At 45.5% G+C, this 27,540-nt stretch overlaps 1 protein-coding gene across 3 annotated transcripts in view; it reads right to left on the bottom strand.

The window, feature by feature from the left end:
• The window catches only part of IL17RD (interleukin 17 receptor D), a 66,382-nt gene that overhangs the window by 24,897 nt on the left and 13,945 nt on the right, over nucleotides 1-27,540 (bottom strand). For 2 of the 3 annotated variants that reach the window (XM_034996558.1, XM_034996560.1), the window contains exon 2: nucleotides 1,318-1,375. In XM_034996558.1, the coding sequence (XP_034852449.1) occupies nucleotides 1,318-1,375 (58 nt within the window). Of the gene's footprint in view, nucleotides 1-1,317; nucleotides 1,376-3,364; nucleotides 3,369-27,540 lie in introns of those variants that run through there. The other variant, XM_034996561.1, reaches the window with a different exon arrangement.

The following is a 27,540-nucleotide window of genomic DNA, read 5'->3' as shown; positions in this document are numbered from 1 at the left end:
ATGCACACACCACGAACATGAAATATCTGTTTCAAATATAAGTCCTCATTGGTTAACTTAAAGTACTCACGTCAGCAACTGTGGGCATAAATTTGACACACATATTTGTATCTTAAAATTATTAGATTGTATACACGACCTCAAAAATCTTGCTTTAGCAAGATCATTTCAGAGGCCTCACTGTGACCCACAGCCATTACTTACATGGATTCATAATCCTCTCCAAGAGATGAATCAAATGTCAGGAGTTACTAAACAGGAGTCAAGCTCTCTCTTGTTAACATTTTTACGTATAAATTATGGCTTATAAGGCTAAAATGCTCACAATTCTATATAATTACCTTCTTAGCATGAAAGCAGCTGCTGAGGGGGAATTCTATATGCTTAATCAGAAAAAAGCACCCCACCCTGCCCTTAGGAAACAACTTAGCCAGATAAAGCCACACTTCCTTGAGAGAAAGGACCAAAAAGATGCTGTATTCCAATTCTGGTTGGAACGACTTCTACTATTGGCAGATATCAATTACTGAGTGCACATCACAGGCCAACTAAGTTGAGCAGTTAAAAGCATTACCTCATTAAAGCCTCAACATGATGCTCAGGAAGAAACTAATCTTTATTTTACAGGCCTTGCAAGCTGAGGCTTAGAGAAGTCAGGTGGCCTGCCATAGCTCACAGCTGACAGCTGACAGGTAGGGCACAGGAGTTGGAACCCAGGCCTACGGAGATGGCCAACTGGAGACCCATGGGCCAATCTGGGACACACATTCACTTGGCCCACTCTGTGCTTGTGAACATGTTTAAATAGATGCCAATATTAAAAAATGTTCAAACAAACAAACAAACAAACAAAAAATGCCAATGTCTCTTTCTTCTTGCAAATCACATCTGGCTACCCTCAGGGGCAAGACCACAAGGAGCTGGAATGGAGAAGCCAGACCTGGGCTGTCCAGTCTGCCACAGTCCCTACCGTTCCCTAGCATCCTTGCACTTAGTAGCTGCACTCATTGGTCCCCTGCTGAGCCCCTACAGGCATCTGCCTTTGTTCTTAAGGACATGGTTATATCTTGAAGACATCAGGGGAAGTCTCCATACACAACTTCTCCCAACACTATGGAAGACACTTGACCTATTCAAGCTCCCAAATACTTGAGTGGCTTAATTGAGACTGAGCCATGTTAGTTCTATTGATAAACCTGAGCAGGTTCAGAAAATTCCTCAGCCCCAGGACCTGCAGTGTCCTTGATTAAGCATGACTATGTAAGCTGTAGATCACTGAAAGGGCTCCATTCTTCGGCAGTGAAGCCAGTTACTTACTGTCATATCTGAAGGTGATGTTGTGCAGCCCGCTGTTTCGGCTGGCCGGCCCCACTCCCTGTGGGAAAACAAGAGAACATGATGAGGAGAGAAGCCAATGTGCTTTTCCAGCATACATCCCCATAGAGTCAAAATGCACACAAGACTGCGAAGACCCAGGGTCATGCCAGATGCTGAGCAATATCTACCACTCTTCCCACCCGCCCTGTGCCCCTTCTCCCCCACTGGCTGCCAACCTCCCTCTAGCCCAGGAGATTCCTAACTTCCAGGCCAAGAGCATCATGAGCACTCACTTCCCCCCAAGACAAAAGGAGCATGCTGCTCTGTGTTTGGGGGTTAAATAATAATTCATTAACAGTAAAATTGGGAGAGAGACCATGAGCTGCCAGCTGGAGCCCTTCCAGTTGGATCCGCTTTGAGCACTGATTGGTTATAAAATTTGCCTACCAGACACTCTCGTCCAAAAGCTCTATTAAGCCACGACAGATAGGCAATTCCTCAAGTCTAAGGAAACAGGTTTCTCATTCCGAGACCGGGAATGATTGTGGGAATAAGCCATTACTTTTAATGAGAAAATTCTTCACTGTATCCGTACCTATGCTTGGAATATATAGGGTGGGTCATAAAAGAAAAAGAAAAAAGACTTTAAAAGGCCTAACTAACTTTTGGTGATGTGGCCGTTAGCCATCTGCACTCTTCATAGCAGGGATAACAACTCCGCCAGACTCCCCACTTTAATTACAGCATCCACAGAGGGAGCACCGGAATCCTCCCATTGCCCCCGCCTTTTCCTAACCCACCACTTAGCCATCATGGGAAAGAGCAGCTACAGATCCGCCGACTCTTGTTTAACTGTTTCTGTAATAATCGGCAAATGTGCCATTCAGCATTAATTGCAGAATTCTCCAAAACAGTTAATTCTGAAATGCTAAATGATGGGAAAATATTCTAACCACACCACTAAAGTTTCCACTCAACCAAGGGGATGCTGGGGGAAAACCATATTCTGGCAGCCCAGTATTTAATGGGCAATTGTCACACTGAGACACAATGTGCAGAACCCCTTCTGATGGAGCCCAGGGTCTCAGGCCACAACCCCATCACATCCATATGCTGGAGGCATGTTCACGCTGCTTATCCTGAAGCCAGCTATGCCCAGTGAAACTCTATCCCTGAGCTCGGATAAACATGGACCTCAGGAAAGCACAGCTGTGCAGAAAGGGATGCACACAAGCACGCATGCGCACACACACACCACAATTCTAATTCAAGTGAGAAATAAGCACTAACAGGAAATCTAAATCAACGTGGTACACTAGCCCATGATCTACTGGGGCTCCCCTTCTTCCTGATGTACCTTCCTTCTCCAGCTTTCCTGCTTCCATCCTCCCTTTCCCACATACACAGGATTCTGGATTTTCTCCCCTGAGCTGAAACACTTTGGAAAGGGTGGTTTTCTTATGGAAATCTTAAATGCCTCCATAATTCCTTAGGGAGAATCCTCTAGCATACCACTAGAGGAGGCCCAACTTCCAGATGGCCAAGAGCGGGGTACCACGACCAAGCAGGACAACCCCTAGGAAATGCCCAAGACACCCAAACCACACCCTTCTCTTCCCTTACAAAGCCCCAGGATAGAAAATCACTCACCATCTCTTACGAGCCAGACATTATGCTAGGTACAGTGGTGAACAAAACAGCCACTGTCCCTGTCCTCAAGAGCAAAGTAACTCATTCCTTCAAAGGACACTAATGGGGTATGTGGATCACATGTAATGTACACAGCCGAATTTCAAATCACACCCTGACCCTCCAAGAACTCTTAGTGTGACCTAAAGGTGTATGTAGCTCGGCTGAAGAGCCAGCCGTAAGTAAGCATACATATGCCTACAGGTGTCACGCGCAGCACCCCACAAAGGATGATTCCAGGGTGAGGACAGCACACCCCCAGAAACTTGAAAGAAGGAAGGATAACTGGACTAGAAGGGAGAGGAAAAGGGAGCATCATGGGAGGGAAACAAAAATGCAGGGGGGCCAAGGTAAGGACCTTAATCCTTCCATTCTCCTGCTGGTGACCATGGGCATGGTCACTTCACTCCACCTGGTCCGAGCCTCCTCCACTATCTTCCTAAAAAGATACTTTGCACGACTTTCCCCTGGGAAAGGGGTTTGAGGAGGATCACGTGAAGCCCTGTAGAGGAAGCGCTTTTCAAAAAGGAAATGCATTTAATAGCATGCTCTCCGGCATGGAGGACTCTAATGACCAGTCACCTTACTTGCAGGACTGTCAGCTTTTCAGTTTGTTCTTGTTTTCCCCATATTTCTACTGCAGCATGTTTTTCTTTTAAAGATTTTTATTTTTAAGTAATCTCTACACTTAATGTGGGGCTTGAACTTACAACCCCAAGATCAAGAGTCACAGGCCGTCCAGACTGAGCCAGCCAGGTACCCCTATAGCAGCATGTTTTTAACAGGTATTTACTGGGTGCTTGCAATGAGCAATGTATTGTGGAAAGAAGCCCAACATCGTGAGATGTGCTCTATCCTGAAGACAAGAACTTAAATCCCTCCAAATAAGGTCTGTGCTGCATGCAGAGCTGTTCAGAAGGGGGCCCAGTGAGCTGGCCTCAAAGGACAGTGAGGCTTGCATACAGCATTGATTCACTACCCACAGAGCATTCCACCTGCACCCAGGCCCTGCAGGGCTGGGCACCTGGCCTTGAACCAGACCTGGGTACTAATCTTAAGGGGCTTTGGCCACCAAGGTGATCTCCTAATGTGTAAATCTGCCCACACTCTTCTGTTTCAAGCCCATCAACAGTTCCCTGTCCCTCGTAGAACATTCCGGATGTGGTTCCTGCCTCTCTTCTCAGCCACTTCCCTCCCGACCTGCCAGACTCCTCCAGGCACTGCATTATGGCTCAGCACATGTTCTGGAGAACCTCCACATCCCAGAATGCCCTTCCCATCAGCCAGGTCCTGTTCCCTTCATAGGCTTTCTGCCTTAGTGTAGCTCCGTCACACTGTGTCCCTGACACATAGATCCACCTGCATACTCACTTGATGGGGGTATGATAATCCATCCCCACAACTTGACCGGCATGGCACTTCTTTTCACATGCAAAATGGTACTTCTGATTCCACAGAAAATCAGAGACTAAAAGACTCTGTGACCAAGCCTGGTCCTTGAGCTCAGAGGGAACAGAGCACAGAGCTCAGCTTCATGACAAGGACTTGCTCCCGTGTGCACCGGAAGACCTTTCACTCTTGGAAGTCGTCCAGGGCCCGGTTTCTCAGCACATGCATCAGACAGATGCTCCACCAGGCTGTCCTCAGTTCACACCCAAATAATGCACCTGCTGCTCCCGAGCCCTCGGAAACCCTATCAGAAATGGTGTGCCCAGGCTAGCCCACAAAGCACTACTGTTTTCTTTATACTTTGTGGTAGACAGAATGATACCCCCCCAAAAAAACATGTCCACATCACAAGCCCCAGAATCTGTGCTACTTTACACAGATGGCAAAAAGTACTACATAGATGTGATTAAGTTTAAGGAACTTGAGATGGGGAAATTATTCTGGATTATCCTGGTGAGCCAAATGTAATCACAAGGATCCTTCTAAGTGGGATTCAGGAAGGTCAGAGAAGGAGAAATGACCACAGAAGTAGAAGGCAGAGAGACCAACATCGATTTAAAGATGCTACACTACTGGATTTGAAGATGGAGATAGAAGGGGCTAATAAGCCAAGGAATGTAGGCTGTCTCTAGATGCTGGAAAAGGCAGAAAATTGGTTCTCCCCTAGAGCCTCCAGAAGGACCCAGCCCTGCCAACATCTTTAGTTTAGCCCCACAGACTCATTTTGAAATTCGGACTTCAACTATAAGATAACGAATTTGTGCTGTTTTAAGTCACTAAATTGTGTTAATTTGTTACAGCAGCAACTGAAAGCTAATATATACATATACTTTTAGCAGCAGTATGGTTGAAATGGATCTCAGTGTCACACTCGCCCGTGTGCTGTCATTTGCCCCTCCCCACACCCAGAGCAGACTGACTGATCCCTTGTCACCACACTCTATCCCACCCTGGCTGCAGGCAGACATGGGACACTGACCCATCAGAGCTAGCTGCTTCAGATTCTGCCATCCTAGACATAGGCTTCTGTGGGCTAGCCTTGGACATATCTGGAGTAGAAGAGTGGTTAACAGAATGGGCTTTAGAGCTGTACAGATGTGTGTTCAAATCTCCCCCCTCTCAAGCTATGTGACCTGAGCAAGCTTCTAAACTTCCCTGGGCCTCATTTCCCTGAGCTCTATAAAGTGTTTGAATAAAACTTCCCGGAAAAGCTCGGCGTGGGACTGTGTGAGATGACACGTACCAAGCTCTCTGCACAGCATGTGACACGTTGAAAGAGTGATGGCACCATTCCTGGGAAGACTCCTGCCCTAATAAGCAAGGAGAGAGCTGTGCAGCATGGGGGTATGTGAAGTAAAAAGGGAAATGCTCACAGGAAGGGGCATCTCCAGATATGATCAGTCTCAGCACCCAGACCTGGGGGGTCTAGCAGCTGGATGGACAGGTCAGGGCAAGGTGACAAGGGCACTAACCACTAGACCACAGAATGGTCTTGGTGGGAACTGGGCAACCCAGTGATCCCCATCTCTGGGGAGTGCTCAGGTTGGATCCAATAGGGAGACACTGAAGGCCAAGTGACCAGGGCAGCACCCCTATGCCCTCATCCTCCACCCAGCTTGCACCACAGTCCTGGGCCTGGCCCATAGTCAGCCTTTGGTAAATATTAGTTTTCTGCCTGAGTAAATGAATTCATGACGAAACCAGGTAATGCACACCAAGAACCCAAGAGGACCTAGCTTCGTGTGACAGGGTGATCTATGGGCTTGGAATCAGGACTCACTAAGAGAACATGTGTATGCGACTTACAAAGCTGGTCAATGGCTTTGGAAGCTGTCTTTCAGTAAACAAGTCTAAGCTTTTAGCTACTATACCCATTTTGACATTTAATGAGCTTACAATTAAGAATACTTGTTTGTTGCCTGTTACCTAAAATCTATAAATGCCAATGCCGTGGCCTCAGGGTGTCACATTCTTAGCTCATTAACCACCCCCCTTTGCTGCACTTAGGGCAGCTTTTAATTTGTTCCAATGCTAGCTCCAAAGCAAGCCCCAGGTGCCTGGGGCTCTGCTATGAACACTCGATGGTGAGCCGGGACGGAAGAAGCAAATGGCAACATAATGGAGAAAACATCTTTTACTCAGGAAAGGGGGAGGGGACGATAACCCATAAGTGCTCTAAAGGAATAAAATTCAAAACCCATACCATGCTCCACCCATACGGCAAAAAAGCAAAGGCCTGGACACAAAGACAGCCACAGGCAGGGATCCCACACAGAGCAGCCACGAGGGGCCATTTGAGGGCCCATTTCCTGAGGGGCCTTGGGGGTTCTAAGCCCATTGAAGACACCAACTTCCCAGAGCAACATTTCCAATCCAGCTCCAAAACAGCTTAGCTGTCATTTTGGAAAAATGCATTTTGAAAAGGACTGTGCTAACTGCAGTAACCCCCTTTCCAGTGGAAGGCAGGCCAAACAGTAAGGTCTAATCAAGACTGCTTTCAAATCAGTCAAGGACCCCTGAGAAAGCTGGTAATGTTTTAGTGAACTGAGTCTGGGTGAAAATTTAAACAAGAGCATCCACCAGAAAGAACTGAGATAATGGGTTTTTAAAGGCACATTGAGCCACTACTTAAAAAACTAAGGCCAACTTACACTTTCTATTTTCCCTAACATTTCCTCCACCTTGGGTTTCCAGTGTGTCAATGAGATGTAAAAGACAGCAGGCAGCTCTGTGAGGCTTAAAATGCATAACAGGCCTGACATTTTTGTCTCTGACCAGTGGACATGGTGAAGGTAACAGAGAGAACATGGGGTCAACTTATTCTGCACAGGTTCAGTTCAGATGGTCTCATAAATGAAGTCAGATCCCACTTCAGTTCAAACCTTTAACTAAAAAAAAAAAAAAAAAAGTGTGGGGGTGGAGAGGGGAGGAAGAAGTCAGCAAAAAGCAGAGAAGCCCCAGGTGATGTAAGCTGAGGAGAATGCCGGCAAACCCAAAACACAAGGCAAATAAATCACAAAGCCAGCTTGGGTCTGGATCTATTCAAGATATTCTTCTCCACATTCCGGGAGCTGTTCTCTCTCACTTTCCAACTCGATGCAACCAACTTCAGGAACGAAGAGTGCCCACTGTCTGATTTGGGGAGGTGAGGTCTTGGGTGCCTAGTAGGGAACACACGAGCTCTGGGGGAGCGCCAGTGTGTTCCCACCAGCAATTACTGCGTCAGCCCAAAAAGACCCGGAGATCTTAAGCTAATTAGAGAGATTTGCTCGAGGAGGTAGGAAATCACTACTCCAAAGCATCGCCTGTGTACCAGACCAAAGCCGTAATCATGATTCATCTCTGACATGTTGCTAATCAGCACACACATGTTCCTAATTTCACGCTCCCCAAAGGAAAGCTGAAGGGACAATTGTTTCTGAGTTCTAACATGGAGCCAACTGATGCCAAGTGACCATGTGTTCTGCTTATCAAACCGAGAGCTCTAGTTTCCATCTAAGTGGCTTTTTACCCCTCCTCCCCTCCCCCACCCTCATGCCCAAGGAAATCCATTCACTAAAGATGTGTTAGGGCATTTATAGGAGTTGTTTCTCAGATAGCAACTTTTCTTTTTTTTTTTTTTTAAATTGAGATAGAATTGACATATAACATTGTATAAGTTTAAGGTATGCAATGTATAGATCTGATATGTTTATATATTGTAATAGCAACTTTTCTAACAGGCCTAAATGGAATGGAATGTATTTTTAAATGTCTTTCCCTGCTCCAGACTTTAATTTTCTTATTGCTTTGCCACTGGAATATATACATGCAGTGAAAGCCCAGAGATATCAACATACACACACACACACACACACACACACACACCCCGCTGACTCTTCTCCTGTGTTTAAAAACAAAACAAAACTCTGCAGCCTTCTTAGTTTTCACAAAGCAAAAAGCCCAAGTACTTTTTCCAATTAAGTCTGTTAAGGATCTGGGCTGTGTGTTCTCCCATGGCTGACACTCACAAATAGACAGGATTGTTCCATTTTTCCAATTCTCAAAACGTTAAAAAGCAAGCTATAAAACATGCCTCTGGCTAGAGAGCCAGACCTTTCCCCTCAGCTGCACACACCACTCCCATCCACTCAAATGAGAACCGCATGGTAAAGAACTGGCATCTTTAAGGTAACCGTCAACCCATCTGCAGTTTCAAGAGCACACACAGACAACTGCGCAGACACACATTAGCTGGTTTTCTGTAAATACTGGGTACGAAGAGGAAGCAAGCAACCAACCATCCAAACACCCACCCAGCAAACCGGCTACCAGCTTGCACCCACTTAGCTGTTAAAGGTAGTTATAAAAACTTCACTCCAGAAGCTCAAGACAGTATCTTCCTGCAAGGGCAAAACAGCGATTAGACAATAGGGGAAAACTTAATGCTGTACACATGATTGTTATGCCTAAGCTCAGAGGAAATGTTCGGATCAAAACAAAACTACTAATAAAAAGGCTTAGGACCACACAGAGAGCGTGCACTGAATTATGCCACTTCAAATACTGTTTCTGAGGCCCAGGGACGGAGTCTCCAAATACTGTATCACATCTGGAATTCTGCTTTTACAGCAGAAATGCCTGCAGAAATGGATTGTGACGTTGCCATGGGGACCCAGCCTCCTCCGGCCAGGCAGGTCCCCGGCGTGCCCCACACATGTGCTTCCTTCAAGGTGGATTTCGCATATTTGGAAATTATGGAAGGCTGCCCTTTTAGGTTTTAGTGCTAATCGAAATATCACAGGCTACACTCGGAAAGCAAGGCGACCCCTTCTGTCAGCCTATTATTTCTGTCCACATGGTGGTCTCAGAGAGAAAAACCTCCTTAAAATAACAGTGGGAAGCAGCAAGTCAATATTAGACCCCTTTTCAAAAATTATTTGTGGCTTTCCCCCCTTCCTCTAGGAAGGAGACAGGCTTCAAAAGCATCCCTTTTAAACTCTCTCGTTCTCTGGCTGCAAAAATCCAAGTGAAGTCAACCTGTGCACACAGCTGCCTCCCATTGCTGGCCTATGGGAGGGACCCCAGGCTCCAGCTCGGTTGCTTGCCATCACAGGAAGTGAGCCACTAACACCATCCCGGCAGGGCTACTGGCCAAGGCAGGGGGTCTTCACTTTGAATTGTTGTCCAGGGGAAAAGGTTTCTAGAACCCACAGGAGAATCCTGTGAGAAATATTCCTTACCCAATTTCCCCCAGAAACGTTCTTACATAAGTTAGGGGCATTCCCAGAACTCTCAGAGGAAACCCAGGGCTTCACCAGTCCCGGGTCCAAAGCCATGTGTAGACACGAAGAATCTAGAGACGCCACTTAGAAATGAGGAGGTACATCTGGGTTTCGCCACTTCCCTGGGATGCAGCTCCACCAACCGACCCCTCTAGGCGTGGATTCATACACATACACGAATGCAACCCCGCTTCGGCGCTGGCGGGTGTCCCCAACCACTCCTCATCCTGCCACCATCCTACCTCCCAAGACCGCAGGTGGTTCAAAACAATGGTCAAGACCCTCCTCTCTCTTTTCCCAGGAGCATTCTCCCATCAGTTCTAAATAGAATGTCTCAAGCCAAAGCAACAGTGCCTCTTCCAATATGTATCTTCCTCTCTGCAAGGTCTGGCCTTTCCCCGATTTCCTGGGAGTAAGGGAGGGAATTGGCCAGCCCAGAGGTGAAGCACCAGTCACAAAGCCCCATGAGCAGATCAAGGGGGCTCATGGGAAAACTGGTTCTCAGCCTACCCCATTCAGTGTGACCTCCAGCCTGAACCATTTCCATCTAGTCTCTTCAATACCCCATCCCAAAATGTCCCCCTGAGATGTAGCTGGGATTTGTGAACGTGTGTATGTCTGTCTCTGTGCGCACCCAGCCACACAGAAGAAAAAAAAAAAGCACCAGGAAGTCGGCAGCTCAGCTCCAGGTGTTAACCCTTAGCGCATCCTGCCCAGCCCCCTCCAGCTTGAGGCGGGCCGCCTGGGAGCCGGACACAGCAATTAGGCCCTTCCCGGGCCGGGCGCCTTTGTCCCCTCGCTAACATCATTAGTGTCTGACTTCCTGTGCACAACGGGGCCTCCCGGGGGGCAATCGCAGGCTGACCGGGGCAGGGCATTAGACTTCCTTTGTCAAAGACCCTCAAATGTTAACAAGCATGTGAACAAGCCTCTCTTGCGCGCCGCACCCCACCCCCCCGCCCTGCCATCCCCCCTCAATCCCCTCCCCACCTCAGCCACTCCTCCAGCCCACCAAACACTCAAATCTCAACAGCCTTGGTTCTGCCCGACTGGTGGGAATCTGAGTTACTGGAGAGCAGTATCAAGACTCTGTTGATCGAGCAGTTTCCTTTCTGCAGAAAAGGTCAACAAATGTGATTTTCTAGAGCCGGTCCCCTACAAATATGCCATTCCCATTTATCGAGTGCCTGCTGCTTACCAGGTCCGTGTCACTGGTCTGGTATTAACTAGGTGAACATGAACAAAGATGAAGATGCTCAGACGTGAGTCGCAGGCTATGCAACACCCAGTTCAGCACCCCTGTCAGCACAGGGGTCCCCTTCACACGTGCTCATGGGCTGAGGCGCAAGATTGTGTCAAGATGCAAGGATATGCTGAAGGTTTGAGTGATATTCCCAGGCTTTCAAACACTGATCACATCTGAAACCAGGGGAAAGTATGAGTTGCTACACAGGTACACCACCACTGTCACCATCCCTCTCTCAGCAACACTCTCACCACCAGGACCAACATCACTAAAATCCTCACATTTCCTCCTCCATCCATCTCAACAGAGGGCCTCAGCTTCACATGTGGGGACACAGAGGTCCCTGAGAATTTGGTGAGGGCTGTGGCCCACGTGCGTACACACAAGCATGCATGCAGTATTTCAGGAAGCTTCGAGACCCATGCAATCCACTGGGGGCCCCCACCAGCCTGCCTTATCCATAGCTCAACAGCTTAACACCAGGTGCACAGAGGACACCCTGAGTGGTTCAGTGATCCAAGGGAAACTTTGGTGATTAAAAGCAAAATTCAAATGGCAGAGGGAGGTGGTTGGGAGTAATCACCTCAATTTTAAATAGAACTCTGGATTGATGCCTCAACTCTAATCCTTCACAGGCAGTATTTGTTGCAACTCCGTAATTGAACACTTCGTTCAGGATGTTGGGACTCATGAACTTTACAAAGTAGCAACGTAAAACACAACTATTTCTGCTGTTATCTGCACCGGCCCATTAAGTGGGACACACAGAACACCTTTCAGACAAGTGACAACAGTCATGTCTGCAGTCAAGTCAGTTTCACCGAATCAAGTTAAAAAATAAACAATGTGGCTATTTCTTTTTTTTACCGTACTCATGGTATCCAGAAGATCGAGAGAACAGCTGATTTCCCCTGCTCCTGCTCAGTTGCCTTGGCGGTCTATGGTGTTTGTGGTCAACACACAAAATTGGGCTAGGTTTTGGACATGTTTTTAAATATTTGCCCAAAAATAAATAAATAAATATTTGCCCAAGAGCTGCAGTTGAGGATAATCTAAAACTCCATTTTTTTTTATGAAGAATAATCTATGGCTTTGACTTCTATTCTAGACATACCAAACTTCAAAGCTTCAAAAAGATGTTGGTAGACAGAGAAAGGACATGAGCACTTCCGTGATGCCAAGTCCGCCACAAGTTTATTTTGATGAACTTTACAAGTTTCAAAAGAGTAAAGTCACTACTGGTTCTATTTTTACCTTTTGCCAAGCTAATTTCAAAATAGCAGGCAATCGGAAGAATATACTCAGACACTAATGGTCTTTGCAACTTTTATGTCTCCCCACTTCTTGGATGGAAGCCAGCAGTCTGCCCTTAAACTATAAGCAATAAATCTAGAAGACTCTCCTAATTTCCCAATGATACCACATGGAATTCCCATTAAAGCACACACATACACAATGACATACCAATTAAATCACTGGGTGATTTAGGCCAGGAAATGATTGTGTTTGCCAAGAAATATTCAGCTTTGTTTTAAATTCCTTGAACAGCTAAAATGTCATCCTGAGAAGGAGGGCAAAGAATGATGTAAAAATGAAGAATCACTGTCTCGGTTGATTTCAGACTTAGATAAACTTTCCCGTGGGTGAAAGGAGGCAGTACAGACGTCCCAGGAATGAAGGCCTCCCTATAATACCTCTCTGAGGACTCCTGGCACAGATTGGTATAGAGGGGGAAATGAGAAAGCAGATTTGTATGAGACAGACAAGGCAATGGCCCAGGAGTTAGGGGCACACTTCCGCCCTGATGAAGTGGTCCTGGGGGTGGGTTCCGGCTCCTCTCCAACAGGGCTGATGCAAGCAAAATGGCACACAGCACTTTCTTGGTCAGGCCATAGGAAGAAATCAATGCACATTGTCCCCTTCACTAGGCTTCCCATGGAGAGATGTTTACAAAATCAAAGCAATATGGGGGAAATAAATTAGAAGCCTGTAACATTTTGTCATGAGGTTATGGTAAAACACTTACCAGAAGGAAAAAAAAAAAAAAAAACAGAACAAAGCAGTGATTAAGTATTTCAAAAATAAAAAAGGGAGGTCAAAGTTTCTGGCTAAAATGACTTCAATCTAAGAAGGAGCTGGGTCGATACAAGGCCAAGCTTCAGACGAGTAGCCCTGTTTTGTGGGGCACAGAGCCAGTGAATTCACAGGAGTGCTGAGGAGGAAAAGCCCCAGACAGGCATGGCTGCCCAAGGCGTGGTGGGCAGGAGGCTGGGGCAGGCACCGGGGTGCATCTGCCACTCCCCCGTCTGCCCGGGAGGGATGTGATATTCCCTGGTTCTCAGAGAACCCGAAGAGTGGGTTTTCAAGTTTCTAGGAAAAAGTGTAGGCCTTTCTTTAGACCAGGGCTTTATTATTTTTGTAAATATAACAAGGCAAAGGAAACTTAAGTATAGACAATATGAAAATCCTCCCCAGTCAACATCAACACTACTATATTGTATACTTCAAAATTGCTAAGGGACTAGTTCTTAAATGTTCTCACCGCAAAAAAGAAACGATAATTATGGGACTTGATAGAGGTGTTGGCTAAAGCTTCAGTGGTAATCATACTGATACATTTAATGTAATCAAATCAGCATATCATATACCCTAAACTTATACACTTTTATACGTTAATTATATCTCCATTGAAAACAAAAAGAAAACCCTCCCCCAACATCCTTCCTTCTCCATCACTTTGACGACTCTTCTGGACTCTCTATTGCATGCATCACATGGACTATGGCTTGACATAAGTTAGATCCTAATATAGAGAACACTTATTCTGATAAATCTTCACCAGCTTATAATGAATGCAGTGCCTTTTGGGAGAAGTATGTGGGGCCAATGGAAGAAATAAAACAAAAGATCCTAATGAGGTAAGAATTAGGACCACTGGGCCAAATTCTTTCTAAAGGTCCTGCCAGCTCTAATTATCCATCATTCTCCACCAAGAGAAAGCACCTATTAAAAAGTAGTAAGACAGGCCCTTTCGGGGCACCTGGGTGGCTCAGTCCTTAAGCGTCTGCCTTCGGCTCAGGTCATGATCCCAGGGTCCTGGGATCGAGCCCCGCATCAGGCTCCCTGCTCAGCGGGAAGCCTGCTTCTCCCTCTCCCACTCCCCCTGCTTGTATTCCCTCTCTTGCTGTGTCTCTCTCTGTCAAATAAATAAATAAAATCTTTAAAAAAAAAAAAAAAGGCCCTTTCACCTGTTCTACAACTGGTTGCGTACATGAAAAAGGCAATAGGACAGACACATCGAGAAGGCTTCCCAGTGCAGTGTATACCTGTTGCTATTTCAGTAGGCTGCCTGCTGACTTGGGTATCCTGGATGCGGTAACGCTGTTCTGTTGGGTAACCAAATTACTATAACTTATCCTGAAAGTCCTTAAAAATTACATGAATTTAGGGGATTTTATGATTACTTGGCTAGTCTCATGTAAATAACAGAATTGTGTAAAATGAAAAAGGAAACTCTGGCAAACCCAAGAAGAGGGCTGACAACATCCTCCGGACTACACAGTAATCACATTACAGCTGCATAAAAGCCTAAGAGCTCAACTCTTTGGGGGAAGGCAGCTGGAAGAACACCAGTGTGGGGAGATTCTACAGAGCAAGCTGAGGAGATGAAACCATTCAGTTGCTAAAATTGTAAATTCTATTTTGCAATTAAAATCATAACACATGTGTAGCCTGGGCATCGAAGAAGGATGATCTCTGCCTCAAACACTTCACCCGATCTAAAAGCAATATTTAACCGTACCCCAAGGTTCTCTCTTCCTCATTTACTCATGAATAACCTCAGATAATGGCCTAGAATTTATCAACAGATGTTTTAAAGACTAGAAACATACTTTACACTGGGAAGGCCATTACGAGTGATTGAGAATGAATGTGCTCAGTTAATTATGCGACTGAGCTCAAGTGTAAGAGAATTTCAGAGAAGGAAGTGTTGAACAGAAGAAGGCTCCCCGGAGAAGTGTCTTCACAGAGTAGACAAGTCCCTAGCTGGACCCTAGAGCACTGGGGACTTTGAGGTGGTGAATGGGGAGACTATTTCAAGCAAATACATGCACAAATGCACAGGTAACCAACTATACCACCCCCATGGCAAGCGTTCAGTAAATGGCCTCTACACCTCGAGGTAGATGTGGAACCTTCCTCATTAGCCAGAACCACTGTTCTAGCAGTCCTGGAGTAGGTGACCAATACCCTCAGGCTTCCATCTGAAACACCCCAACTGGCCCGAAAAAATGGGCACCAGAGGGGCTGGGGCTCAGTAATGCATGTGGTGCATCTTGCAGTCAGGCAAGACCAGAACAATGTGGTCCTTAGAGAGGTGAGCACAAGCCTGATTTGGCAGGCAGGATTTCAGGGGAAGGGCTTCTGATCTGAGCCAAGGTGGGAATGGGCTAGGCTCCAGGTAGAGAAGAAAGAGGCAATAAAACAGCAGCTTCAAAGGATAAACCAAAGGACCAGAGAGTTGAATCAAAGGGATGAGGCAGACCCCAGGGCCTGCAGAGCAGAGGCGCCAGTGACAAAACAGAGAAGTCCAAAGTGGGGCCTCATTACACCTGTCCTCTTATTTTCACGATGAGCCTGATTCCTTGCCCCTAATACAGATGGAAGACATTCTGGAAGGAGCAAGGGGAGGCCTGGTCACCATCCACTTGCAATTTTCACCCCATCTTTCACCTCCAGGACAAAAAATATCACTAACTTTTGATGAGTGGAGGCCCAAGCTAGGAGTCTCCATCAGCACCCCTCTCATCTTCCCCAGTCCCTCCCACACATCTCGACTCTGTCTACACCTGGGGTAAACCAGTGCCATGCTCCCAGGTAGAGTTCACTACATCCGAGAGAAGACGACTGAAACAAAGACCCTTTGTCTGCTTTTACCAACTCTTCAATGAAATTTCTAAAGACAAGAATCACTAAATATAATCTTGAAAAATCTAACATTGGCACAAAAGGACAGATAGTGTAGGATTCCTCTGATATGAGGTTCCTAGAGTGGTCTAATTCACAGAGACAGAAAATAGAATCAGGAGGCTGCGGGGTTGGGTGGGGGCAGGGAGAATGTGGAGTTACTCTTTAATGGGCACAGAGTTGCAGGTTAAGAAGATCAAAGTTCTGGAGATGAAGGGTGGTGATGGTTGCCCAACAATGTGAATGTACTTAGAGCCACTGAATTAACACTTAAAAATGGTTAAAATGGTAAATTTTATCTTGTGTCTCTTTTACCACATTTTTGAGCAGGATTTTGAGGAGGAAAGTAACAGTAATAAAATAGTGCTATAGCGCATTTGCAGAAGAACTAGGAAGGTGGCCAGTTGGAGCTGAGCTGGGTGGGCCCGCGAGGCGGCCACTGCAGGTGTCCAGGTGTGAGGCAGTACAGGTCGGGTCTATGGGGCATTTTTAAGAACAAATGGCGGGACTTTGGGACAAATGTGACAGAGAGATGATGGAATATTCCAGTACCTGGAGGGCTCCTATTTTGGGAATTTGGGAGACTGGTGATTTTTGGAGCAATAAAGAGAACACTGCAAAGGAAGAGTCCTTCTTTAAGGGGGATGTGGAGGAAAACTTAGTGAAGGTAAGGTGACTAGAGAGTCTCCTCTTTTTTTTTTTTAAGATTTATTTATTTATTTATTTGACAGAGAGAAACACAGCGAGAGAGGGAACACAAGCAGGGGGAGTGGAGGGGGGAGAGGCAGGCTTCCCGCAGAGCAGAGAGCCCAACGTGGGGCTCGATCCCAGGACCCTGGGATCATGACCTGAGCTGAAGGCAGACGCTTAATGACTGAGCCACCCAGGCGCCCCTAGAGAGTCTCTTCTAATCACATATTTTTTTTGAAACATAGATTAGAAGACAGAAAGTCATATGTGAAGTCATGTCACAGAACCTTAGGGATAGATGGGCTAATAGAAGGAATAAAGAAAAGCAAAATGTCAGGAACTGGGCTTTGTGGGACTACCCACAGTTACGGCACGTGAGGAGGAAAAAAATATAGAAGAAGTGAGGTTGGCCAAGTAGAGGAGCCCAGAAAAGCCTTCAGGCAGTGCAGAATGAAACAAAAATTAAAATAAAGAATATCAAATAGATTACATGTAAAAAATGTCAAAATGGATATTTTCAACACAAAAACCACCTTGCTGATGATACAAATCCGTGAGAAAATCATCATATTGGTGGATCATTTAGAATCACTCCTCCATATCAATTCCCAAGTCTTTTGCTGCTATTCAAACTCATCCCCTAGTTTCCTATAAAAGTAGAAAGCATATTAAAAGAACCATCTAAATATCTTTTCATATGTTTGAAAACTTAAGAAAACAAGTGATGATAGCACTGGAAAAATGTACTGAAAGACTGGTCACCGTCAGGGTTTTGTGTGCAGGTAAAAGTTACTATGTAGGCAGCTACCCTCAGAGTCAAGATCCTCCCAGGACAAGCCTCCAATCTCTCATGTTAGGGAGAAGAACATAGGACCCCAAGTCCCCGTACCTCCCAAGATCTGCTCAGTGCTTTATAGTTTGAGCCACAGTTAAATTTGTAAAACCTTTTTGCAATTTTTGAAACAATGCTATCTGAAAAATATTGAGGCAACCAACACTGAATTAACCACTAGTTCTAAATCAGGTCATCTTCTTAAAAAAAAAAAAAAAAAACTTTATTTATTTATTTATTTGACAGAGAGAGACACAGCGAATGAGGAAACACAAGCAGGGGGAGAGGGAGAGGGAGAAGCAGGCTTCCCGCTGAGCAGGGAGCCCGATGCCGGCTCGATCCCAGGACCCTGAGATCATGACCTGAGCCGAAGGCAGACGCTTAATGACCGAGCCACCCAGGTGCCCCAGGTCATTTTTTTTTTTTAACCAAATACTCCAACCAACTGGTTTAATAACTAGCATTCCAAATCATCGACAATTTCCCAGAACTCTGAAAGTCGAAAAGATAAGCTAGAACATTATTGGTATGACTCAAAGCTATCAAGTTAAATTTCAGTTCAGGCAAACCTTGTTTGTCCAAAGCTCATGAAAATGGTGAATTTTTGCACAAAGTCACAAATACAAATATTAATTTTCAGACTATTCTGTTTTGGACATTATCCAACACTTGTGGCCATTTGACAGATGTACATCCAATAGCACTGACAGGATTTGTAGATCAATTTTGGCTTCCGGGGCTAACAACCTTCTTCCCTGAAAGTAAAGGAATAAAGCCAAAGTTTGGTCGAAACTTGCTTCATCTCTGAGAAGAGGATTACACCTGTACAGTTTATTTCCAGACACTTAGAACAGGTCTAGAGAAAATATTCTAAGAAGCAGTAACTACCACACTGGTTAAATGCTTATCACTAATGAACATTTATTGGGTAGTAACAGAGCCATAACCCTCATAACTTAACCACACTACACTTCTATATTTCCAAAGGTACAACTTCATTTCATAAACATAATTTTTAAAGGCATACAAAAGAACTCCTGCAATCACCAGTTTGAAAAGAGCCATGTCATCTTATAAGTTCCCCAACATAGCAAATGCCTCATCTTGTGTTTAGAAGTTTGACACTCCTTTAAACTCTTTTGAAATTCTCCCCATACTAGAAGAACCCCATGCCAACATCTAATAGACTAATATTAATGAAAGATTAGCCTCACTTTCTCAGCAACAATGAGTTTCTTAGAAGATTTCCTTCTTTTAGAAGAAAACAAACACTATCTGATAAAGGGAAGATGGATTCCATTTCAGACCTTTGAGCTCAGATCTGGAACATAATAATCTGATTGTATCTATATGGTATTCACTATGAGGGCAATGCATGGGTAGAACAGAACAGACGGACCGGGGCTATGAACATCCCTGCCCCCTAGCCCCAACAGAGCCACAGAAAAAAGAAAAAGTAATTTCAAAAGGGACACATGGATCCCATACCCCTCCCTTCCCCACCCCCACCAAAAATAACCAACCATAAACTTTTAGCACCTCTCAAAGACTTCAAGAGAAGCATAAAGGAGAATGTGTTGCCCTAGCTAAGGACCCTTAAATCAGAGCAATTTCTTTCTTTATAGTTTTATTAAAATATGCAAGCACAGTCCTTATAAACAAAGGAGGCATTTCAGTTTTTGCTTAGAAAAATGGGAGCCAATACATTCCTTCTGGGAATTCAGGGTAAAAGCTTTACAAAAAGTGTCCAGATGTGCTTAAGAAGTCAGTCTGTTCTTTCTTTTAGGAAAGAGTGAAGGGAAAAACAAAGGGTGGGGGAGACATTTTATTAAAAATTGGAAAGGTTATTAGTTTTTCTTGGCTCGCACACTAACCTGCCCTCCGCTGACAAACCACACAGGAGTACCTGAGGCTGAGGAGCACCTCTGTGGCCTCCGACAAAGTAGCAGGGAGGCAGGGACGGCTGGCGGCAGTGAGAGCCTCCGGACCTTCTCTCACCTCCAGAACGTCCTGTGGGGCAAGTGGCAAATGGTTCTACAGGGTGGCGATGAAATGGGGGAGAGACTCTGAAAGCCAAAGATCCTCAAGTGAGAATCAAGCACTTTTGTATGAAAACAAAACACCCTTGGGACAAATCTTCACCCCCACCCCCCAAAAAAGAAAAATAAAATTCTTTCTTAACTGAAATGTTTTGTCAACATCATACCCCAGTTTTAACCTGGAAGCTCTGTGGAGATATGAAGCTTCCTCTGCCCAGTGATTCATTCCCAGAGTCCTTTTCAACCAGAGAAATTTAAGGAGGGCGTCTGTTCTGAGGTGTTCCTTCGCTTTCAGAGCCGTTGATGCTGGCTCTGGGTACTGAAGGGAAAGGAGTGTTTCAAAAAGAGCATAAATAAGAGAGACAGAGAGGCAGGCATATATTGTGAATAAAAAGATAATCCTAATAATAGTTTACATTATCACGAACCAAAGTTTATATGAGCAGCTAAGCCCCCTTTCAAAGTAGAGGGCAGCTGCTGGTACCGCGGAGGAAAATGGTATGTCAGAAATGTGACCTACCTTCAAGTTTGTTTAACTCAGCTGTCAGCCACCGCTTCCTTCCGCCACCTTTCACCAGGATGGGGGTGGAGGCGGCACCCTTTTGTGAAGTGTTTTGTTTGCAAAGGCAGGGAACTGTCTCAGGACTGGAAGGCCCTAGTCTCCACTGTTCCTGGGCAGTCCTGACAAAGGCCAGGTCAGCCTCATCAGTCCCCCCGAGGGTGAAAATCGTGACCCCCATCAGAGAAGCAGCCCTGGGGACGCCCTCCTACTCTCCCCCAGGAGTCCAAAGAACGTGTTCCGGATGAACAGTCTTCGTCCCTGGAGGCTGCCAGGAACCTTATGGGAAGGAGGCCGGGAGGCTCAAGGCTGTGCTTACACGAGGGCCTGCCGAATCTTAAAGACCCTCCAGGCATCACGCACTCCCAAAAACACTGCCCCCACATAAACCCCTTTCACCAAAAGCCTTTACATGTGTAAGCTGAATATCTGCACTCAGCAGAGTAACCCAGCCCTTATTCATAGCACACGTAGGATGTGTGGAGCGCAGGGCTAGGCTGTGTGGAAGGGTCTAACAGTAACTGAGATGGGGGCCGAGGGCCCAGGGAAGTGACATTCAGGCAGAAGTGACACACCTGTGTTAACTGTGTGACGACTGGGCAAAGGGGCACCTTTCAGAAGTAGCCAGGGTCACGTTTCCAAATTAGAACAGTGTTACATCTCCGGCCACTTATTTGGAGTTAAATATACCTACAGAAGCAGGAGGTACATGAGAACAGGAGAAATGGTCCCTGTCATTTATCTCCTTTTCAATTTGGTATGAAGCCCATTTCAAGATGTGTCCACCCAGCCAAGAGCTTTCTGCGAAGGCTGCAGCTTCAACCAGCCCCAGGCAGAACAAGGGGTAGAGCCCCAGCAAAGAGTGAACTCCAAGGAGGCCACCTCCTCCCCAGCCCCCTCTCAGCCTCACCTCGGCAGTGTGGCTCATGCTGCTGAGGCACATGAATACACTCAGTGAATGACCAGCTGGTGGCCCTGGGGAGACCTTCAAATGATCTTGCAAGCATAAAGGAATGCCCGTCATTCTTCCGGCAGAGCACCACAAACCACAGGCCACGGAAAAGGGACCACCATTCATGGGGTGTTGGCAAAGGTTCGGGGAAGGTGTTCACAACCAAGCTTTCTTTGGGTGAGGGTGCTTAGCTGTACAAGCCGCATGTACCATGCACATCTCAGACCTTCGCATGGGGGATCAAGACACTGTTTGCTCTGCTCCTGTTGCAGGTGGAATCTCTGGTTTAAAACCACCCAGTCCTGGAGCGCCTGGGTGGCTCAGTCGGTTGAGGGTCTGCCTTCAGCTCAGGTCATGATCCCTGGGTCCTGGGATTGAGTCCCGCATCGGGCTCCCTGCTCGGCAGCGAGTCTGTTTCTCCCTCTTCCTCTGCCCCTCTGCCTGCTCATGCACTCTTGCTCTCTCTCAAATAAATATCTTAAAAACAAAACAAAACAAAAAGACACCCCCCGTCCCTTCCCAGAGCAACCTGTCATCACTCCTATCTAAGCTCAGGACTTCCAGAGCGTGTGACCCCTGAAGGAAGACTCTTCATCCCGTCAGCCTTCTCAGTACGCACCAGCTGCGGGCCCTGCTGGTCTCTGAATGCGTGACCTCTTCCCCAGCCTCTCATGGTCCCTTACTCGTCTGGCCTGTGTCAGGTGCCAGTCTTCCTGACAGCCAATCGGGCATTCCTGTCTCCTCTCCTGCACATCAGAGGACACCGGTGCGAGCCAGCACGTCTCTGCTTTTATCTTCTCTCTCTACCCACCCATATATTGTAAGTCCAGGTCCTCTGCTCTGTGGAGGGTAGCCCAGACTCACCCTTATGGACATGAAGGGATTGCTTTTATGGAGCTCTTCCAGAAATGTTCTTAGGGTATCCAAGGGACCCTCACTGGGGACCCACTAAAGCAACACCACCTCAACCTGGGCAGGTGGCAATCACTCAGGATGATAGCTCCTGGACCCGGAGGGAAACCGGGGGGACAGCAAACCCTGGATGAGGAGCTAGGGTGTCTGTGTGTCACAAATTCTCACCTCTTTAGTGTTCTTAATAAGACAGCCTGGTGCAAATGGGGGTGCAAGGGAAACAACAAAAAAAAGTTAATCTCTCAGCTCTGCAATTACTCACATGCAGATTACCTGCCAAACAAACTATTTCTTATCTCTGATCAATCTTCATCTGCAGCTGCCTTTCCCCTGCCCCTGCTACCACCTAGCACATAACCCAAATCCTCGCCTCCCCCGACAGTCGCTGACAGAGTGGTCCAGGCCTCTAGGACTGTCAACACCCCGATGTAATTCAGGGCTCACGGGAGTCTGAGGTAGTGCCCTTGTTTATGGATTCAGTGACTGATTAGGCCCTAAAAGCTTCTGGCCCAGAAGACTAAATGGGTTGAAATCAATCATTAACAGTAGCGTAATGTTAAAAAACAAGTGATGCAAAGGGGCTTCTGAACCCCATGTGAACAAGGTGGACAAGTACACGGGAAATAAGAGGATGAAAGCACATGGACATGCCGGGGCCATAAACCCCAAAGGCAAATCGACAACGACCAGCAGAGTGGATGGCGCACATTTTGTAAAAAATAAAGTCATCTGTATGTCAATTTCTTTTTTGTCTTTCTCTTTTTTTTTTCTTTTGGTTTGCCTCTCTCTTTTTTTTTAAGTTTTTATTTAAATTCCAGTTAGTTAACATACAGTGTCATATCGGTTTCAGGTGTACAAGAGAGTGATTCAACACTTCATACAATGCCTGGTGCTCATCACAACAAGTGCATTCCTATGTCGGAATTTTTTAAAAACTCAAAACCTATATATGTGTGCATGAGGCAAGAGTCCAGGTGGAAACCAAAGTGATCAAACTCAATAAGGAGATGGAATGGGTAGGAGAGACAAACTACTCCCTCTGAATGAAAGGTCCGATTTCTGATTCTTAAGAATTCTAGTCTGACTGTCCTATTTTACAGGTAAGTAAACAGAGTCAGCAGGGTCTCGTGCCCTGTCCAAATCACACTCAGCTGACCTGGGACGCCCTCATCTTGCAGGTCACATTGATGTAAATGGGATAGTCTAACGGTGGCTTCTTTTTTTTTTTTTTAAAGATTTTATTTATTCATTTGACAGAGATAGATACAGCGAGAGAGGGAACACAAGCAGGGGGAGTGGGAGAGGGAGAAGCAGGCCTCCCGCAGAGCGAGGAGCCCAATGCAGGGCCCGATCCCAGAACCCTGGGATCATGACCTGAGCCGAAGGCAGACGCTTAACGACTGAGCCACCCAGGCGCCCCTAACGGTGGCTTCTAACCCAAGACCAGAATTTGTGAGAACTCCAGTAAAACAGGATTAACTTATATATTTTTTTTAATGAGGAAATGTGTGATCAATCCAAAATTGACCTTGGAAAATATATAAATGAAGAAAAGATTTACTAGCCAAACTACTGATACAAATAGAATTCCCACCATAATGCTTAAATTCAACTATGTTCATAATATGCTATTAAGTCCGAAAGAATCAATATTCTTATTTTAAAACCCTCATTTATTCATTTAAACCTCTTCCCTAATACTCTCTACTAAGCAACATCTCATCCATACCTCACTTTAAAACTATCAGACTTAAGGGGCACCTGGGTGGCTCAGTCATTGAGCATCTGCCTTCGGCTCAGGTCGTGATCCCGGGGTCCTGGGATCAAGCCCCACATCGGGCTCCCTGCTTGGCAGGAAGCCTGCTTCTCCCTCTCCCACTCCCCCTGCTTGTGTTCCTGCCCTTGCTATCTCTCTCTCTGTCAAATAAATAAAATAAAATCTTTAAAATAAATAAATAAAACTATCAGACTTAAAAGCATTAAAACTTACTCAGAAGGTAAATCAGGTGGAAAGATTTAGTCCTTCTCTAACAAATGCAGAATAAGACAAGTATAAGGTACAACCAAAATAACAAACAATAAATAAGAATTATAAATGTCGGGGCACCTGGGTGGCTCAGTCATTAAGCGTCTGCCTTCAGCTCGGGTCATGATCCCAGGGTCCTGGGATAGAGCCCCACATTGGGCTCCCCGCTCTGCGGGAAGCCTGCTTCTCCCTCTCCTACTCCCCCTGCTTGTGTTCCCTCTCTCGCTGTGTCTCTCTCTGTCAAATAAATAAAATCTTAAAAAAAAAAAAACTATAAATGTCAATATTTTCTAGGATGTAGAAAAATGAGCACACATTCCTCCGATAACAGACTACCACCAATGACTAAGCACTTGCTATGTGGCCAGGTGCAAAGCAAAATGCTTTGCATTTTGTATCTTATTTAAGTCTCAAAACAATCCTGAGGGATAAACTCTTATTTAAGACAGTATCTTATTTAAGTCTCAAAACAATCCTGGGGGATAAACTCTTATTAACCCATTATACAGATGAAGAAATTTGCCTGAGGTCATAATAAATGAGAGCAAACAGCAGAGCTGGGATTATAAAGCCAAATTTGCCCTCTTCCCAAAATATAATTCTTCATCATTGCACAGGGCAAACTGGCAAACAAACATGCAGTAAAACCTACAAAACTTTGCCGTGGTAATTCCATTTGGGGGAATACATGCCAAATCAACAAACCAAAACGGCAAAGGGGGCAGGCAGGAAACCAATCTGTATGAAGATGTTGAAGCAGCTTTATAACAACAGTATATTGGAAACAGCCCAAATGCTTCATCAATGAGGCTTAAGGGCCAAGAAAGGGGGTGCACACAACAATAAAATAATATATGGCCAGTAAAAGTGGCATGTCTGTGAACTATGTCAATACATGGAAATATCTCTAGAAAACAAATTTAACTAATTCAAAGGGATACATGCACCCAATGTTTATAGCAGCATTATCAACAATAGCCAAATTATGAAAACAGCCCAAATGTCCATCGACTAATGAATGGATAAAAAGATGTGGTATATCTATACAATGGAATATTACTTGGCCATCAAAAAGAATGAAATCTTGCCATTTGCAAAGACATGGGTGGAGCTAGAGTGTATATGCTAAGTGAAATAAGTCAGAGAAGGACAAACTACCATATGATTTCATTCATGTGGAATTTAGGCAAACAAACAAATATGGGAGGGGGAGGCAAACCAAGAAACAGACTCTTAACTACAGAGAACAAACTGATGGTTAGGAGAGAGGAGGTAGGTGGGGGGATGAGGGAAATAGATGATGGGGATTAAGGGGGGCACTTGTCATGATGAGCACAGGGTGATCACTAAATTTTACACCTGAAACTAAAAACAAATGTAAGCAAAAAATAACCATAAAAAATAAATTCAGTGATTACAACCCTGTAGCAAGATGTATGTGTGTGTTCAAGAGTGGAATAACCACATTTAATGTTCATTAAGCACCCCCATCCCTTTCTTTTGCATTAGCTTGAAGTTACCAATTTGTAAAGGCAACACAAGGAGACCCTGCAACAAGATGCTATGATTCAGGATGTCCTTCTCTTCTGGATCCAAAGAAGTGAAGTTTTCATATGAAAATAAAGGAATAGGGGTGCCTGGGTGGCTCAGACGGTTAAGCATCTGCTTTCAGCTTGGGTCATGATTCCAGGGTCCTGGGATCTAACGCCGCATCAGGCTCCCTACTCCAGAGAGCCTGCTTCTCTCTCTCCCTCTGCCTGCCACTCCGCCTGCCTGTGTTCTCCCTCTGTCAAATAAATCTTTAAATAAATAAATAAATAAATAAATAAAGGAATGGCTCCACTAATTTTTAAGCCCCTCCCCCCCATGGTTTAGGCACTTTTTATTTTCCAATTGAAGTATAGTTGACACACTAGGCATTCCTATTTTTAAATCAGATTAAATTGGGTTATAAGCCCTTACCTCATGAACTTTGTTAGCCATTTAGTAAATTTATTTAAGACCTAATATGTCTACAAATTGGAACATAATTTCTGTCACCATTTGGTTTGTACTAATAAGAGGCCACTCTGAATCTTACTCTTTGATAACACATTTGAACATGTAACACTATTTAAGATAACATAAATCCATGGGCCACAGAGGAGGGAAGTTTAAGGGTGTCTGAACATAATATGCAGGTTTATGCCCCAAATGCAGTTTTTATAGGATCTCATTCCCTGAAAAGAAAGATATGCCCACAAGGGTTCTTCACACTCTCTCAGGGTTGGCCGGGGGCCCAGCACACCCCTAGTCAGGCCACAAATACTCCCTGACACATTGCTCCCTCGGGCCCTCCAATGGCTCCCCATATAACCAATCATCTCATGCTCAATTGAAGAGCATCCAAACTAACTGCTGCATCTTTGATGAAGAACAAGGTTGGGAAGTCCTGGGAGGAACTGGGCCAAAGTCGATGCTATCTGATCCACACTAGAGAAAGAAAAGCAGATTCCTCCATTCAGCAAGAGTGTCCTCTGTCTGGGCAGATCCCACATCAGTCTTTATTCCAAGGTTCCTTTTCTCTGTCCTTCCCAACCTACACATCCTGTCCACGTTCCTGTTTTGCCCTACACTTGGAATGACTTACTATTGTCCCTCAAACATAAAGAACCGCTGGGCTCCGTGTGCACCTGGCACAGAGACAAAGCCCCCAGTATGGCAAGGTCTGCCTTTGATGGTAAGCTGTCCAACATGGTAGCCTCCAGCCATGTGTAGTTATTCTGGTGTAAAGTAATTTGAGTAAAATTTAAAATTCAGTTCCTCAGTTATACTCGCCACATTTCAAGTGCTCAACAGCCACAAGTGGTTAATAGTTACTGAACGGCACAGTGCAGAGAACGCGTCCATCATCACAGAAAGTTCTACTAGACGGCACTGAGCTAAGAAGTTTCAGCACCTACCCACCTGTCGCTGCAATTCCAGGTGACATTGTCTCACAGCTGGACAACTCTTCCCAGCCGTCACCAGGTACCATCTGTCACCTCATCTGACACCAAGGTGACAGCTCAGTTTCACCTTGGCAGCATTTTTTTTTATTAAGACATAGTAAAATGGACATTTCTATGAGTTTATACATATATCAATGTCTACATTTGTGTATCCACCACCACAATCAGCATACAAAACAGTTCCATCATCTCCCCAAAATTCCCTTGTACAGTCTCTTTGTAGTCAAATCCTGCATCTACCCCAAAAACCCTGGCAACCACACTGATCTGGCAGCTTTCTAAAAAAACTCAGATTCCTGGCCTTCCCCTGGAAATCTCACTTAAGCAGGTCTGGGAGGAGGCCTGGAATCTGCACCCTCACCTCCGGCCAACCATGTTCCTCAGGTGATTCTGATATTCAGCCAGGTTTGGGAACTTCTGGGGTAAATTCGGAATCCTGGTTTAATTTAATTATCTGCAAAGTGCTCTCCAGTATCTAGGCTTGCTCTCTTCCCACCCCCATTAGCTGCTCTGTTGCACATGGCAGACATCCATTGCAGGCTGGGTGATCGGAAGGCAGGGCAGGCTCGGCTGCTGGGGGCACGGGCAGGGTAAGAACTCTGTGACT

The sequence above is a fragment of the Mirounga leonina genome, unplaced genomic scaffold (assembly GCF_011800145.1).
Source record: "Mirounga leonina isolate KUSES-001 unplaced genomic scaffold, KU_Mleo_1.0 Mir_94, whole genome shotgun sequence".
In the NCBI taxonomy this organism is placed as follows: Eukaryota; Metazoa; Chordata; class Mammalia; order Carnivora; family Phocidae; genus Mirounga; species Mirounga leonina.
This window is presented reverse-complemented; position numbering and strand designations above follow the sequence as displayed.